Below are 18,000 nucleotides of genomic sequence, written 5' to 3'. Positions count from 1 at the left end.
GAGGACAGAAGCAAGTGGGACCATGCCTTTGGAACTCTGTCCTTCCTAAGTGTCTGCAGAGTTAGGTCTTTTAATACACATGGGCTCTGTTTCCATCTCACCCGAATGATGGCTAGTGCTAGTCTTGAGGGAGGAGAAGCAGAGGCAAGATCAGGGGCTATGGTAAGTTTCACCAGAGCTTTGGCATCCACGTATCTTCCCATATCGCTACCAATTCCAAGTAAAGGTATCTCTGCCACTTGTTTCATTAGAAACCTACATCACAGGCAATGCCTCCTTCTTACCCCACCCTCTGCCTCCCAGCTCTCGTTGATACCCCGAATTGCATTCCCTCACTCACTTCTTAGGGGAACTCCCTCCATACTCGTGATTCTGTTTCTGAGAGCTGGCTTCTGTGAGTTGCGGAGCACAAGAAAAGGAAATGGAAACTGTTGAATCAGTCAGTGTTCTGATAAGGGGCATCCTCTACCTCTGTGATTACAGCACAGTGTGTTATAATTAGTTAACTATGTAATTTGCTCTTCAAAAATCTAGACCATGTCCTGTTGATTTTATTTTAGTTTCTTGTTCTCAAGAAATTTATAGTTTAATAAAGGCAATGTGGGAGTTTGAAAACAAACTTTTATTTCGTGCTAATGATAGATTAGCAGCTACACAAATTTTAGTTCACAATAAGTAATATTTATTGAGTGATCACCATGTGCCAATTTCCATAACAAGGATTTACATGTTTGAACTGTTACTCTTCAAAACAGCCCTATGATTTAGTTACCATTATACTTTCTCAGTAGAACAGGTGAAGAAACCAAAGTAAATAGAGGTTAAGCAATTTTCCTAAGGCCATAAAGCTGATGACTACCAGAGCAGGGATTCAAATCCAGGTAGTCTGACTCTAGGTATCACACACTACACATCCTGTACCCCGACTTACTATATTTGATCCTTACAACAATCCTATCATGGCAGATTTTTTAGAGTGTCTTCTCAGATCAGAAACCAACTCCAGACTATGTCTTGTTGGTTGATTTAAACCGAATCCTAGCACACGATTATTATAACATGATGAGCCTCCTGACCTAGTCTCTATTTCTTAACATTGTGTTCTTTTTAATAAAGATGATTTATTGAATATATAATTCTATCTCAGTGTTTATATATTTGTAAGACCTTCTCTGTCAATCCCCAAACCAGGAAATAGCCCTTTGCCATGTGTTTTGCTTGCATTGAAATATAGTCATACGCACAGCATGTGCTTATATACGTTGAATGAATAATGTAAGGGAGATGTAGGACAGGGTTGCGTTGGGAGGGTCTTAGACATTTCCTAGGTGGTAAATTGATGTTCCCAGTTGAAATGACGTGTCCAGGGTCATGCAGATGGAATTGGTCAGTTTTATATTCCACTGTCTGTGTTAGTTACCAGCGTATCTCCAGTGATAACCACAATGCCTGACATATAGTGAAGCATAATATCTATTTGATGAATAAATAAATCACTGATTTGACTAACAATATGTGTTATGCCTGAACTCTCACCATGCAGTTGAAATACTCATGGGAAGGGCAGGATAAGAAAGGCTGTGGTGAGTGGGACGGGGACAGGATCAGGAAAAATAACTAATGGGTACTAGGCTTAATACCTGGGTGATGAAATCATTAGTGCACCAAACCCCCATGACACAAGTTTACCTATGTAACAAATACGCAAAAACAAAAAACAAAACCCCCCCCCAACACACAAAGAGAATCAGGAGAGAGAGTCAGAAGTGTGACAGGTCTCCAGAGCCAAGGAAGAATCTTTAAATAAAATGAGAATTGAAGCCAGGCACAGTGGCTCATGCCTGTAATCCCAGCACTTTGGGAGGCCGAGGCAGGTGGATCACCAGAGGCCAGGAGTTTGAGACCAGCCTGGACAACATGGTGAAACCCTGTCTCTACTAAAAATACAAAAAATTATCCAGGCACGGTGGCACATGCCTGGAGTCCCAGCTACTCGGGAGGCTGAGGCAAGAGAATCACCTGAACCCAGGAGGTTGCAGTGAGCCAAGATCACACTACGGCACTCCAGCCTAGGTGACAGAGAGAGACTCTGTCTCAGGTAAAAAAAAAAAAAAAAAAAGAATCGATGGTCCCAATAAAGACACAATTTGAAAGAGAAATGTAAATTAAACTTGCATAAAGAAGTTTTCAGTAACTTGGATCTAAAAGGTTATGATTTGCTTTAAAAAGAAAGGAAAGAAAGAAGAAAGAGCCTTAAGGATGTCTCTGCCTCACGCAGCCAGACCCAGGCAGAGCCACCCTGGCCAGGTGATCTCAGCTTTCAGTGAAGACACTTCCTTGTGTCACCAGCTTGTTGGGAGCCTTTAGGATGTCTCTGCTGAGGGTCCCACAGGAGCCCAGGGCTGACCCCTAGAGCCCAAGTCAGACACCTTTCATCTTCATCAGCAGAGGGCATCTCATCCTCCCCGTGGCCACCCTCTATGTCATGGAGCCACGCCCTCCGGCTCTGATTCTGTGCAGCTGACTCTCCCCTCCCTAAGTGTCCTTCTGCCCTCCAGCTACCCGGGCTCCAGCTTCCCTTGGTGCCCACAAATGGGCCAACCAAGCCCAGATGGCAGCATCTCCCCATCCCGTGTCCCCTGGCCCAACGCCACTTCCAGGAGACGACCACAAAGCCCAGCACCCACCCTGTTCTGGCCGCCCCCTGTCGTGGCCTCAAAGTCAGGCTTGCCCTTTTTGCACCCTGGCCCAGGAGGCCTCCAGGGGAACCTCCAGCCAGGCTCCAGTGGATGTTCCCATCCCCCCTCTCCAGGGTAAAGGCCACATGGTGGGGTTACCAGATGGGAGGGTGGGAGGCCTCGGGGTTTGGGGGGCTCTGCAGCTGCCCAGCTCTTCCAGCTGATGGCTCCACATCTTGGGAGAGGGCTCTGATTTCATGATGGGCTGGGGGCTTCTCAGGGTTCCACAGCCCAAATGGCAGGACAGTCCAGGGGCTCCAAGACCGTCAGGAGCATGTGGTACCCATGTCACAACCCAAGACCATGTGGCACCTGGTGAGTTTATGGTCCCCTTGGCTCTTCCTCAGAGGCCCTGCATCCTGGGGGGCTGGAGGAGCAGTGGGGGCTGGAGCCCCTCGTGGGGCTGGTGACAGGCTGGGTCCCAGCCAGGGCCTGACCTGGGATGTCGGGTTCCCCATGGGCTGGGAGTTGGGTTTCCTTTCCAGCCCTGGAGGAGACAGAGGCACAGGGATGGGGGCCCAGCTCCCACAGAGCAGGGCTAAGGACAGTGTGTCCACCAGGAGTGCCGGAAGGGGAAGATGTTGGGGGGAGCCTGGGACACTGCCCAGTGTTCTGCACTTGGGGAAAGATATTCAGAGGGCCCTGGAAGAGGGAGGTTTTTAGGGTAGCTCAGGGGGCCCTGAGCACCTCTGTTCCTCCCATCCGGACAAGGAAGGTCTATGCACACAGGGTTCCTCATTCAGCTGGCTTCTCAGGATGCTGAATGTTGGGGTAAAGAGGCACAGGGAGACCCTGGCTCAGGGACACTCCTTGCCCTGCAGTGCCCTGCTTCCCCAGCCCGGGGATCCGACTCACCCCCCAGCCCACAGGAGGCTCAGGCAGATCCCCACAGGACACACAAGCAAGACCCTCTGCCCAAGAGGGCTCATCCCAGGGCAGAGGGTGGGGATCAGGCCCAGCCTCATGGACAGACTGGGCCAGGACCTGACTTGGGAGGGCTCAGGGAAGCCTCAAGCCCGGGGGAAGCCCCTCTCTCCACTGAAATGAGTGCCCCCCATAAGGAGCTGCAAGACCTTGTCTGACCCAGCCTCCTGGAGGGGTCGGGTGACCCTCATGGGGAAGGTCACAGAAGCCCCAATGGGCTAGCTCGAGCCACCAGCCCCAGCCTGGAAGGGCCAGGTTGTCCCATGCCTATTTTCCCCACAGATCTCTCTTGGGCTCACCCTGCGCCTGTGGGACATGCATTTGCTGGAAGGGGAACAGATGTTGATGCCGATAACAAGCACTGCCTTTAAGGTTCAGAGGAGTAAGTCCACGTGTGCCCAATGGGGCCTGGGGAGCACTAGGGTCAGAACCCGACTAGCCAAGGGCAGCTTCCTCACACTGTCCTCATGATCGTCTGTTCTGGCCCAGGGGGAGGTCTGGCCAGGTGGTCTGGGCAGGGCACAGTGACACCGAGCCCATCCCTCACATGACCCAGATGAAAGTCTGGAGTGTGGTGAGCACTTCCCTGCCCAGGCCGCCCCCCAGCCACAGCGTTCTTGCACATCTGGACCCCTGGCATGGCCACAAAAGGATCCGGCACTGCCCAGTGGGAGACTGAAGTGGCCACGGGGTGTGGGCTCTGACCCTTCCCAGGGAGCTCTCCTGGCCTGATGCCCACCTTGTCCCTAGAGCGCCACATGAAAATGTCCAGGTCTGGCCTGTGGGCATGTTTTTGAGACCAGTTCTTCCATACCTGGGCCCTGGATGATGACACTGCTCTTTTTTTTTTTTAATACTTTAAGTTCTAGGGTACATGTGCACAATGTGCAGGTTTGTTACATATGTATACATGTGCCACGTTGGTGTGCTGCACCCATTAACTCGTCATTTACATTAGGTATATCTCCTAATGCTATCCCTCCCCCCTCCCCCCACCCCACGACAGGCCCCAGTGTGTGATGTTCTCCTTCCTGTGTCCATGTGTTCTCATTGTTCAATTCCCATCTATGAGTGACAACATGTGGTGTTTGGTTTTTTGTCCTTGCGATAGTTTGCTGAGAATGATGGTTTCCAGCTTCATCCATGTCCCTACAAAGGACATGAACTTATCCTTTTTTGTGGCTGCATAGTATTCCATGGTGTATATGTGCCACATTTTCTCAATCCAGTCTATCATTGATGGACATCTGGGTTGGTTCCAAGTCTTTGCTATTGTGAATAGTGCCGCAATAAACATACGTGTGCATGTGTCTTTATAGCAGCATGATTTATAGTCCTTTGGGTATATACCCAGTAATGGGATGGCTGGGTCAAATGGTATTTCTAGTTCTAGATCCTTGAAGAATCGCCACACTGTCTTCCACAATGGTTGAACTAGTTTACAGTCCCGCCAACAGTGTAAAAGTGTTCCTATTTCTCCACATCCTCTCCAGCACCTGCTCTTTCTTGACTTTTTAATGATCGCCATTCTAACTGGTGTGAGATGGTATCTCATTTTGGTTTTGATTTGCATTTCTCTGATGGCCAGTAATGATGAACATTTTTTCATGTGTCTATTGGCTGCATAAATGTCTTCTTTTGAGAAGTGTCTGTTCATATCCTTCGCCCACTTGTTGATGGGGCTGTTTGTTTTTTTCTTGTAAATTTGTTTGAGTTCTTTGTAGATTCTGGATATTAGCCCTTTGTCGGATGAGTAGGTTGCAAAAATTTTCTCCCATTCTGTAGGTTGTCTGTTCACTCTGATGGTAGTTTCTTTTGCTGTGCAGAAGCTTTTTAGTTTAATTAGATCCCATTTGTCAATTTTGGCTTTTGTTGCCATTGCTTTTGGTGTTTTAGTTATGAAGTCCTTGCCCGTGCCTATGTCCTGAATGGTATTGCCTAGGTTTTCTTCTAGGGTTTTTATGGTTTTAGGTCTAACGTTTAAGTCTTTAATCCATCTTGAATTAATTTTTGTCTAAGGTGTAAGGAAAGGATCCAGTTTCAGCTTTCTACATATGGCTAGCCAGTTTTCCCAGCACCATTTATTAAATAGGGAATCCTTTCCCCATTTCAGGTTTTTGTCAGATCAGATGGTTGTAGATGTGTGGTATTATTTCTGAGGGCTCTGTTCTGTTCCATTGGTCTATATCTATGTTTTGGTACCAGCATCATGCTGTTTTGGTTACTATAGCCTTGTAGTATAGTTTGAAGTCAGGTAGGGTGATGCTTCCAGCTTTGTTCTTTTGGCTTAGAATTGTCTTGGCAATGCGGGCCCTTTTTTGGTTCTATATGAACTTTAAAGTAGTTTTTTCCAATTCTGTGAAGAAAGTCATTGGTAGCTTGATAGGGATGGCATTGAATCTATAAATTACCTTGGGCATTATGGCCATTTTCATGATATTGATTCTTCCTATCCATGAACATGGGATGTTCTTCCATTTGTTTGTGGATGACACTGTTCTTAATCATCTTCAGGCCTCTATGAAGAAACTAACAAGGAAGTATGGGGACCTGCCACCCCCAGGAGGGCTCCAGTACCAGGTCCCCTCCTGAGCCACCCTCTGGGGCATTCAATACTGGGGGAGTACCCAGGACCCCTAACCCTACTACCTGGGTCTTCCTCTTCACCTTTTCTTCCTCCTCTTCCTCCTGGACTCTAAGAAAGTACAGGAGGCCCACTGGCCCTCAGGGCAGATGCTCAGTGCATATGTACTGGATGTGCTGTGCACGCAGGAGGGGGATGTGGGCAAGACCCTCCAACAAGCCCCTTCACACTTTCCACAGTAGCCTTTTCTCCCCCTCACAGGGCCCTCAAGGGCACTGGAGGAGCCAGACCCATTTGTGAGAGCCTCCACTCCTCCCTGCAAGTGCTGACAGCCTCAGAGAGCAGCAGAGGCCCCTCACTCCTGCAGACTCCTCCAAGGGTGCCAGGACAACAAGCCTTGAGCCAGGGAGACAAGGGAATCAGTGTCTCTGACCCCTAGAGCATTCAGAGAGAGGGCACAGGTGGGACCCCGGGCCCCGAGCCAGAGCCAAGAGTTCAGCCAGATGTGGGAACGGTCAGTCCTGGTATGGACAGGGCAGCCCAGGAGGGCAGAGGGTGACCCACGTCCAGGCCCACTCACCGTGGAGACACGTCCCCACATGAGGTGGCAAGGGGGCTGGGTGACAGCCAAGGCCCCTCCCACCTGAGTTCTGGCTGGGGGCCATATCCAAGGCCCAACAGCCCTGGGACGAGGGTGTGTGGCAGGAAGCCCCCAGCTAGGCTGAACCCTGGGGGCAGTCCCAGGAGCCACCTGCCATGCCCCGACAGCTTCCCCATGCCAGGCGGCACACACCCCTGGGATCAGCAGACTACAGGCATGTCCTCACTGTCAGACCACAGGGGCCACACAGAGACCCTGAGGACTCCAGAGACGCAGGCAGGTGAGGCCCAGCCTGGAAAGGCCTGCATGGGCTCACTGGAGATGCTGACCATGTCTGTTTTCCTTTCAGCCAAACCCGAGCAACAGTCCTTGGCACCCAGGCCTGTGCCGGCTTCACGTGGCGGGAAGACCCTCTGCAAGGGGGACAGGCAGGCCCCTCCAGGCCCACCAGCCCAGTTCCAGCGGCCCATTTGGTCAGCTTCCCCACCTCGTCCCACACCCTGTCCTGGTGGGGCTGTCCATGAGGCCAAGGCCCAGGAACATGAGGGGGCTTCTGGGGAGCCCAGGGCAGCAGACTACTCTCTGGGGGCACCTGGGACTCACGGCATGCCCAGCCTGGCCCCGGCTCAGGGAGGACCTCGGCATTCCTGGAGATTCCTGCAGTGGAACTCGATGCCCCAGCTCCCGGCGGACCTGGATGTGGGGGGCCCTTGGTTCCCCCATGACAATTTCAAACAGAGCTGCTGGGTCCATGTCCCTTCTGAATGTGTCCCAGACAGCCCTGGGACCATGGTACAGGACTAGCCCAGGAAGCCCAAGGGGACCCTGACACTGGGCCCAGCGCAGTCCCATCAGGACTAAGAGGGAGGTTGGGAGATAACCCCACTGCAACATAGGCACCTGCATCTGGCCCCCTCGGTGACCAGTGACTGGCATGTCTGGAAGAAGCCAGGGTGGCACCCTGCCAGCTGTCCCGCAGCCCCAGACACCTTGGAAAATCCCATTCAATGGGGAGGCTGGTCCCATCTAGGCCACGAGAGAGAAAGAGAGAGGTGAGCATGGCAGCGCAGGCCAGCCAGCAGCATGCCCTGGGGCCTCTCTCCCAACCTGTGGACCTGTGTCACCCACCTAGGGCACAAATCCCAGGCCAAGAGGGGCCTGGCCTAGATCCCAGCCCTGGGAAGAGAGGGTCACCAGGGGTGTGGTGGGCTCCCAGCTGCAGTCAGTATGACCATGCAGGGGACCCTGGCACTGCAGAGCTCTGCCACTGTCACAGTTCACCTCACAGAAGCTGGGCGAGTCCCGAAGCCTTGCAGCCACTGCTGCAGCCACTGCAGGTGCCACCACCAGGTGTCTTCCAGCTGCCAGTGCAGGCTTTCCTGACAGGAGGGCACCCAGAAGCCCTGGCCTCAACAGCTCAGACTCTGAAGGTATGTGTTATTCATGTTTCCAGTACTCCCACCAAAGAGAATTACTGTGGAGGATGGTGTTTGTCCTGAGTTAAGCAAAACAGCATGCCCTGTGGATGGAGCCGGCTTCTTTCCAAGCTGCCACACTTGCTGGATGGGCCCACGGAGCAAGTGGCCTTGAGACCGGCATGGGGGTGGAAGGGCATCCTGCTCATGCCCTTACCAAGGCTCACCAGGCTGACACCGCTGCTGAGCACCACATTTGTGGATGAGAGACTCACACCCAGTCCCCGGGATGGCACAGTTTCCCAGGAGGATCACCTGGCCACCTGCTGGCAGGCTGACCACACTGTGGAGGGGCTGAGATTGGCTTTTACTGCATTGAGCCACAACGTGGACATGGACTTGTGGGTCCTGCAGTGCACACAGCACTGCCTCCGAGCAGGACTCCCCATTCACAGCTAGGGGCAAGCAGCAGTGCACTCCCACCTTGGGGCCTTGGCTCTGCCACCTCTACTTTGAATGTTCTCAGTTCCCTCCAGGCTTCTAGAAGCATCTGGGCCAGGGCTCATGGCTAGATAAGCACCTGAGGTCCCAAACAAGCTTCCCATCCTCGTTTTATTTTTTGTTAAACTTATGAAAATTTATCAAGATATGACTTACATCCCTGTTAAGTGCACAGCTCAAAAGACATTCAGAGATGGAACACACCAGCCCCCAGATCACAAAGCCAACCATGCCCAGCCCCTCCCAGCACCCGCAGCCCTGAAACCAGTGTTCTGACTTCTGACGACACCATAAGCCTGCCTTCGTACTTTACACTCATGGAAGGATAACCATCTTCATGTTGTAAAATAAATGTTTACTGTTGAAATGATTTTACATGTACACCTTCCATCCAGCTGCCCTTAATAAGGAGATTTTGCAGTACCATGGCACATAAGGAATTTAGGCCAGGTGTGGTGGCTCATGCCTGTAATCCCAGCAATTTGAGAGGCTGAGGCAGGAGGTTCAGGTCCACTTGAGCCCAGGAGTTTGAGACCAGCCTGGGAAACTTAGGTAGACTCTTTCTCTAGAGAAAAGTAAAAGAAATTAGCCAGGCATGGTGGCATGTGCCTATAGTCCCACCTAGTCAGGAGGCTGAGGTGGGAAGATTGCTTGAGCAGTTGAGTTCCAGGAAGCAGTGAGCTATGATCATAGCACTGCACTCCAGCCTAAGTGACAGAGTGAGACTTTGTCTCTTAAAAAAACAAAATAAGAAATTTAACATGGGTGCAATCCTATTAGCTAAATGATAATGTGAACTATTATCTAAGGTTATTAATGCAGTAATTACATGAATAGGGTGAAATTTATTCAGACTTCACCCGTTTTTGCCTAGCTTCTCCTACCAGTCCAGGGATCCCTGCTCTGACTTACCCTCTGTGTTTAGGTCATGTCTCCTTAGCTTCCTCCAAGTGGTCCAGCCAAACACACACCTGGGCTGAGTGGTACAGCTGATTGCTCCTGGGCTCCAAACCTCTACAGCATGTTACCATATTGAGTACTGTAGGCAATGGTAGCATAATGGTGGCTGTCTCTGTATCTAAACACAGAAAAGGATCATAAAAATACAGTGTAAACAATAAAAAATGGTACACCTGGCCAGGTGTGGTCGTTCATGCCTATAATCCCAGCACTCTGGGAAGCCATAATGGGAGGATCACTTGGGCCCAGGAGTTCAAGACTAGTCTGGGCAACATAACAAGGCCCCATCTCTTCTTAAATATCAATTTTTAGAGATGGTACACCTGTATAGGGCGGATCCATTATAACCTTATGGGAACCACCATCCTATATGCATTCTGGCATGGACTGAAATGTCGTTATCTGACACATGATTGCATAAGTAATCTAGAGATAATTTTAAGTATACAAGAAGATGTACTTAGGTTATATGCAAATACTGCACCATTTTATATCAGGACTTTAGTATCTGTGGAAGATGGGGAAACGGATTCCCCACATACATTGAGGGGCAACTGTAAACATTTCAGGCCCCACAGAAGGCTCAATTCCCTGCACCCCCACTCCAAGGTAAATTCTATTACTGGAGATTAGTTTGCCTGATGATAACTTCATATAAATGGAATCACACATTATCTATTCTTATAGATATTATTCTTATCTATTCGTACAGACCTATTCTTATAGGTCTAACTTCTGTCGCTCACACACGAGCTGTGTGAGATTCATTCATGTTGTAGCCACAATTTATTCATTTTCTTTGCTGTATAGTATTATAGTCTTGAATGTACCATGGTTTTTTATTCATTCTTCTGTGATGGGTATTTGGGAAGTTTCTAGTATGAGGCTATTACAAATTGTGCTGCTATGAGGGTTGTTTTACTTGTATTTTAGTGAAGATATAGACACATCTGTGTAAGGTACGTACGCAAGGAGGAAATTGCTAGCTCATGGGAGGCAAATGTTTAGCTTTGGTGAATATTGCCAGATCATTCTAAAGTGTTTGTTCCACTTCACCTATTCATCTGTGAGCTGGAGCATTCCATCCACAGCTTGGGCTGTCTCAGAAAGACCTGGGTTCAATCCCATTCAGCCACTTAGTAGCTGTGTCCCTTTGGGCAAACCATGTAACTTCTCTGAGCCTCAGGGTCTTCATCTATAAATTGGGCTGCTGGCGGTGCTTACCTCACAGGGCCACTGTGAGGACTAAGTGAGATGAAAGCTGACTCCCTGAGTGACACCACTTCTCTCTCCCTCAGACTCAACAGGAAGACGCCTTCACTGCCCAATGTGAAGGCCATGGGGAGGATGCGAGGCCCCAGGGCTCCTCTGTCCCAGGAACATAAGCCCTGGATATTTGTTTCCAGAAACAACCACCCCTGGGGTCAGGATGACTCTCAAGTCCCCATAGCCTGTTCTCCCACCCCACAAAGGCAGCCTCTTCTGCAGTGGGGAAAGGGCTGCACTGTGCCAGCCTAACCCTGGCCACTGTCTGCCCTCATGACTGAGAGCACAACGAGGTCCCCAAGCAGAGCAGTGCAGGGTCCGGCCCCAGCCCTGGGCTCTAGACATCCCAGTCAGCCCCACCTGCCCCAACCCTGCCCCCTCCATCCCTCAGCCCCCACTTGCCACCTTCACCACTCAGGACATTTTAGCTCCTTACATGACACCACCATCTGTCTCCTCAAGTGGCGTGCAGCACAAGGGCAGTGAACTCAGTCAGTCTATGGATGTGTCTCTGGTGTCTGGGAGATGAGAAGCTCAATACATACTTGCTCAGTGTCTGCATGCATTTCGTTAAGAAGAAGACAGCTTTGGAAATAAGAAGAGACCCTCCCGAGGTGACAGTGCATAGCTGGCATTTTCCAGGTATTCTCGGCATGCCAGCCGCTGGGCTGGACCATGGACACGGGAGCTCTGGAGCCCGTGGGGTGCCAGGTTACAGGCTGCGCCTGGTTGGAAGTATTGTTTATTTCTTTATTAAAATTTGTACTTTCTGAGTTTATGTAATTGGCAGGTGTTGCCTTTGTGATCAGAAACAGTAAAGGTATAGAAAAAATGTATAGAAAAAAGCAGAAAAACAAATCACATCTATAATAAAATCCTCACTTTTAAATAAAATGTGCAGAGAAGAAAGATGGAAAAGAAATGCAGTGGGCCGGGCATGGTGGCTCACGCCTGTAATCCCAGCACTTTGGGAGGCTACGGTGGGAGGATCACTTGAGGTCAGGAGTTTGAGACCAACATGGCCAACGTGGTGAAACCCCGTCTCTAATGAAAAAAAAAAAATTAGCACGGCATGTTGGTGGGCACCTGTAATCCCAGCTACTCGGGAGGCTGAGGCAGGAGAATTGCTTGAACCTGGGAGGTGGAGGTTGCAGTGAGCCAAGATTGCACCACTGCACTCTAGCCTGGGCAAGAGACGAGACTCCGTCTCAAAAGACAAAAGCAAAAAAACCTAATAGTTGTTGTCTCTGAGGGCTGGGGATATCAGGAAACTTTGCTTTTCTGTCTAATTTTGTATATGCTCATCTCCAGATTTGAATGTATTCTATTAAATTCCCTTAGCAGCCTCCTCATTAGTCTCTCTGCCCCCATTCCTGCCTGTGCCTGCTGTGCAAAGGCTTCCCTGGCATTGTGCTAGAGAAAGCAGGTTGCTCCTAGAAAAAGTCTCCATTCTTTATGCCTAGTTAACTTCCACTTACTCATCAGTACTGTACTCAAGGTCTCTCCAACTACTTTATGGAAGACTTCCGTAGAGTCTGCTGTGACCTGCCACCCAGATGTCCACTTCAGGACCAAGGCCCTCATTCCCTGGTGGCTAGGAGACTTGGAGGTGGATGCTGGCAGATGAGTCTTACTCTGGGAAATGCCCTGGCTGAATGGAGCTGCCTGGGGACAATCTACATCCATTGTCTAGTTCATTGGAGCAGGGAGATAGGATGGGCAATAAAAGCCCAGACCCCTTGCCTCCCTTCACTGCAACTTTGAAGGGTCATCTACCCTCCAGAGCTCCCTGTGGGAGTGGCTAAGACCTTTGTTGCAACTAGAGTGCAGTCACTCTGTCTGGCCAGGCCTGCCAGCTTCACCCTCTCACAGGTGCTAGTCCTGAGGGCACTTCCCAAGGAACTTCCTTAACCTGTGACACCTTCTTGACCTCCCAGGCTAGGGTAGATTCCTTAATTATATGCTCTTCCAGGGCACATATCTCCTTTGTAAGTTTTACATCCATTTGTGGTATCTGGCTAATGTCTGCCTGTCCCATCAACTGTAATAGCCTCAGAGTGGGAGCTCTATCTGATTTTATTCACCATTGCATTCTGCCATGCTGGCATGCAGTTTAAAAATACTTGTAGAGTGAACAAACAATTTTATTAACCATCTAATCTAATCCCTTAGGAGGCCATCAGCTTCCCTTAGGGCTGCAGAATGTCTCATTCATTTGTTCAATAAATATTTACGAGGAGAAGCTGGCTTCCTACCTCTCAATGCCAGAATAATTCCAGATGGTTCAAAGACGGTTATATGTAAGAAAATGAAACCAATAACTTTCTAGAATAAAGATGAGTAAGTTTTAGAAAAAAAATTGGTGGGCCAGGCATGGTGGCTCACACCTATAGTCCCAGCACTTTGAGAGCCCGAGATGGGCAGATCATGAGGTCAAGAGTTCAAGACCAGCCTGGCCAACATGGTGAAACCCTGTCTCTACTAAGAATAGAAAACTTGGCCAGGCGTGGTGGTGCGTGCTTATAATCCCAGGTACTCAGGAGGCTGAGGCAGGAGAATCACTTGAACCAGGGAGGCAGAGGTTGCAGTGAGCCGAGATTCTGCCACTGCATGCCAGCCTGGGTGACAGAGCAAGACTTCATCTCGAAAAAAAGAAAAAGAAAAAAATTTGGAATATTAAAGGCCTTCATAAGCATGACCATATAAAATTATAAACCTTTATAAAGCAAAAAGAAAGATTAATAAGCTGGGCCAGGCGCAGTGGTTCACACTTGTAGTCCCAGCACTTTGGGAGGCCGAGGCCGGCAGATCACCTGAGGTTGGGAGTTCGAGACCAGCCTGACCAACATGGAAAAACCTTGTCTCTACCAAAAATACAAAATTAGCCGGGCTAATCACAGAAGATGAGAGAATTACAGGCACATGCCTGTAATTCCAGCTATTCGGGAGGCTGAAGCAGGAGAATCTCTTGAACCTGGGAGGCGGAGGTTGCAGTGAGTCAAGATCGTGCCATTGCACTCTAGCCTGAGCAACAAGAGCAAAACTCCATCTCACAAAGGAAAAAAAAAGATTAATAAGCTGGCCAGGCATGGTGGCTCATGCCTGTAATGCTAGAACTTAGGAAGACCGAGGCAGGAGGATTGCTTGAGGGACCAGATGGGGTGACAAAATGAGACCCTGTCTCTACAAAACACACACACAAACAAAAGTTAGGTCATGGTGATGCATACCTGTAGTCCTAGCTACTCAGGAGGCTAAGGCAGGGGGATAACTTGAAGCCAGGAGTTCAAGGCTGCAGTGAATCATGGTTACGCTTGTAAATAGCCACTGCACTTCAGCCTGAGCAACATAGAGCCTGTCTATATTTATATTTGAAAAAATAAGAAGTAAAGAAAAAGAAGCCAATAAGGAATATTTCCAGCTAGGCACAGTAGCTCACACCTGTAATCTCAGCACTTTAGGAGGCCGAGGTAAGAGGATTGCTTGAGCCTAGGAGTTTGAGAACAGCTTAGGCAACATAGCGAGACCCCAGCTCTACAAAAAATGCAAAAATTAGCCAGGTGTGGTGGTGTGTGCTTGTAGTCTCAGCTACTCAGGAGGCAGAGGAGGGAGAATTGCTTCAGCCTGGACGTCCAGGCTGCAGTGAGCTGTGGTCATGCCACTGAACTTCAGCCTAGGTGACAGAGCAAGTCCTTGTCTCTAGAAAAAGAAAGTAAAATAAAAAATTTAAATGAAGAGTGTTTGCAATACCTATATATGACATCTAACATACCAAGAACCCTTGCAAATCAAAAGGTTAAAAAGCCTACAGAAAAATGGGCAAAGAATGTGAAAAACTATTGGAAACCTTATTTCTATCCTATGAAATGCAAATTAAAACAATAATACAATATCACTTTTTCTATAAAAGTGACTAAGTTGAATGATTAACAATACCCAGTCTTGGCACGAGTGTAGATAAACAAGAAATTTAATTCACACTTGTTGGCAAAAATTGTCCTGAACTCTTTGGAGAGCAGTTTGGCAATATCTATTAAATTAAAGGATTCACTGTTTTTGACCTCACAACCCTACTTCTAGGAATTTATTTGTCTAAGTTCATGTTTTTGTACAGTCTGTACAACGCAGAGTATTGCCACTTTTATAATTGCAAAAAAGATGCCTGGGTGACATAGTGAGACTGTAATCCCAGCACTTTGGAAGGCCAAGGCAGGCAGACTGCTTGAGCTCAGGAGTTTGAGACTGGCCTAGGGACCATGAGGAACTCCCGTCTCTACCAAAAATGCAAAAAATTAGCTGGGCATGGTTGTGTGCACCTGTAGTACCAGCTACACAGGAGGCTGAGGTGAGAGGATCACTTGAGCTTGGGAAGTGGAGGCTGTAGTGAGCCAAGATTGTGTCACTGCACTCCAGCCTGGGTGACAGAGTGAGACCCCGCTGGAAGGGAGGAAGAAAGGAAGGAAAGAAGGAAGGAAGGAAGGAAAGAAGGAAGGGAGGGAGGAAGGAAGGGAGGGAGGAAGGGAAGGACAGAAGAAGGGAGGGAAGGAGGGAAGGAGGAAAGGAAGGAGGGAGGGCCAAAAATGAGAAATGTCAACAAAAGATTTAAAGCTCAAAAATGGTAACACAGAAGATGAGAGAAAGCTGAGACCCAGGGTTTGGGGGATTAGGAAGGGGTCAACAGAGGAGAGAGCAGGAAGCACATGAGAGGCAACCACATTCTCAACATACTCTAAAGAAGCTCAAGAATTGGGGCACTGCAGACTTGGAGAGGAAAAGTAAAAGAGGGACCATAAGCAGGGCTGGCTGGAAGTTTCTGTCAACAGCACCAGGCCCCCTCCCAGACCCCTACCCAACTAAGGCAGCCAGGGGACCACCTCTCCCTAATTGAGGAGAAGACAGGAGATTTACTTTTCCTGATTAGACTGGCCCGCTCACAAAGTTTGATGATCTCAAGTATAGGGAAGCTACGAGTAAATGAACCTCCTCAAACACATTGGTGGGAGGTGGGTTGTAGTGGGTTGTAGTAACCACTTTACAGGGCAATTTGACAATGTCATCATTTTTTTAACATTCACGCACTTCATGAGCCATCAGTTCCACTCTTCTTGTTCACCTGAAAGAAACCCTGGCCTGTGTATTGAGGAAGACAGATAAAAGGATGCCCTATGCAGCATTGTTTGCTATAGTGCAAAGACACAAACAATCACTAATAGCAGGGAGGTGTTCAGTAACTATGTAACATCCTGCTGTGGAGAACTAGAAATTAAATGGAATGAGTAATGACAATGAATGGTGACACTGAAAACCCTAAAGAACTAGTTATTGGGCCAGGCATGGTGGCTCACGCCTGTAATCCTAGCACTTTGGGAGGCCAAGGTGGGTGGATCATCTGAGGTCAGGAATTCGAGACCAGCCTGGCCAACATGGTGAAACCTCATCTCTACTAAAAATATGAAAATTAGCCAGGCATGGCGGCAGGTGCCTGTAATCTCAGCTACTTGGGAAGCTGAGGCAGGGGAATTGCTTGAACCCAGGAGGCAGAGTATGCAGTGAACTGAGATCGAGCCATTACACTCCAGCCTGGGTGACAAGAGTGAAACTCCATCTCAAAAGAAAAAAAAACAAAACTACTTGTTGGGTACAGTAAATCCAGTTGGAGAGCAACACACTTAATATGATAAATTCATGTCAACATACACTCAAAAGGTGACTTATTGCTAAGGCCTATATGAATATGTACGAATATATGCATAGGTAAGGAAGGAATCTGATTGAAGGATGGCTGCCAACAGGAACCTAAGCTTAATCTCTATGGTTTTAAGTTTTATAAGAATGTATTTATGTATTTCTTGTTAATTAAAATAAATAATTTCTTAAGTAACACTAAACCACGGACATTTAGAACTAGCCAAATTTCACACAGTCAATACCCTCTTTCCCTCCCTGCACTCACCACTGACATCGCTGTCTCTGCTCATCCACACCAACCCTAGCCTTGAATTGAGAAATGAGAGAGGAAGTTTTGGAAGAGGGAGAACTAGATGTGAGGAGAAGAGAGACCCTCGAAAGGGTTTCTATGCTCCTGCCCCCACCCCTGGGTCCGCCAGGCTAGTTTTACTTCTTTACGAAACAAGAAGGCAAAAGGGACAAGAAGAACTTTGGAAGAGTCTGAATACAGGGAGAGCTCCTTGCAGCTGATGACTTACAGCTAAGGAAAGCCCCTCCCATTCTGGCTCTCCAAGGATCCATGGTCTGGAAGCATCTGAAGTTGGCCCCCCTGGGTGTTCTCACAACAGGCCACAAGGCTCTCCCAGGTGGTGGCATGGACCTGTGGGGCTACAGCTGGTGGCAGAGCAGAGGGTATTCCATGCAAGCCAGCAGCCACCTTGTGGACACAAGTGAGGTATTCCCCTGGGGACTTTCTGAAATAACTGGAGGAGCTTTAGGGGTGCTAGAGTGGGAACCACCATGTGGGCCATCAGGCTAGAGCTATTGACCCAGTATTGAGGTATGCCTGAAACCAATCAATGTGATGAAGTATGTAGACACTGGGAAGTATGTCTGGCTGGGGGCTTTGAGAGCTATTTAATTACAGAGGCATGACCTTTGAGCAAGAAGCTGACAAACCAGTAGGCGTTTCTCAGGCAGAAGAGTAAAAAGAATGAGGGCCTGGAAGAGATGAGTAACCGGGCCCAGCTTGGGAGACTACTGGCAATTCAATATGGTTGGGCTGTCACAGGAGTGGAGGGGAGGGGGGCGCTGAGGATAAGGTCAGCTCTGGGAGAACTGTAAGCAAGACAATGGAAAGTCATTTTCATCAGGGATGGGATGTGGGTTTTGTGTGGCAAATGGGTTGATGTGCCAAGGGAAGCAGGGATGACCAGGGATAAAGAACCCAGTTTAGGGTGTCTTAAAATAGTCCATGCTAGAGATGAGAGGGTCTGATCCCAGTCATAGTGGTGGGCTGGAGAGTAAAGGACAGAGACAAGACCTGCTGTTATGACCTGATGA

General features: G+C 48.8%; 1 protein-coding gene across 1 annotated transcript; it reads left to right on the top strand.

Moving 5' to 3' along the window:
• Nucleotides 1–1,537: 1,537 nt before the first annotated feature.
• On the top strand, nucleotides 1,538–6,685 carry LOC129017529 (putative TBC1 domain family member 29). Its single transcript, XM_054458141.1, has 7 exons — nucleotides 1,538–1,583; nucleotides 2,559–2,720; nucleotides 2,959–3,053; nucleotides 3,450–3,509; nucleotides 3,945–4,044; nucleotides 6,177–6,235; nucleotides 6,518–6,685. The coding sequence occupies exons 1-7, from the start codon at nucleotides 1,538–1,540 to the stop codon at nucleotides 6,683–6,685; spliced, it is 690 nt and encodes a 229-aa protein (XP_054314116.1).
• Nucleotides 6,686–18,000: the final 11,315 nt, after the last annotated feature.

This window comes from Pongo pygmaeus, chromosome 19 (genome assembly GCF_028885625.2).
Source record: "Pongo pygmaeus isolate AG05252 chromosome 19, NHGRI_mPonPyg2-v2.0_pri, whole genome shotgun sequence".
Taxonomy (NCBI): Eukaryota; Metazoa; Chordata; class Mammalia; order Primates; family Hominidae; genus Pongo; species Pongo pygmaeus.
Note: the sequence above shows the minus strand (reverse complement) of the source record. Positions and strands in the feature narration are given on the sequence as shown.

Coding starts and splice junctions, on each gene's coding strand:
- LOC129017529 (XM_054458141.1), top strand. CDS start 1,538: ATGCAGTTGAAATACTCATGGGAAGGGCAGGATAAGAAAGGCTGTG. Junction 1,584..2,558: donor GCAGGATAAGAAAGGCTGTG/GTGAGTGGGACG, acceptor TCTGCCCTCCAG/CTACCCGGGCTCCAGCTTCC. Junction 2,721..2,958: donor CCCCCTGTCGTGGCCTCAAA/GTCAGGCTTGCC, acceptor GGGGCTTCTCAG/GGTTCCACAGCCCAAATGGC.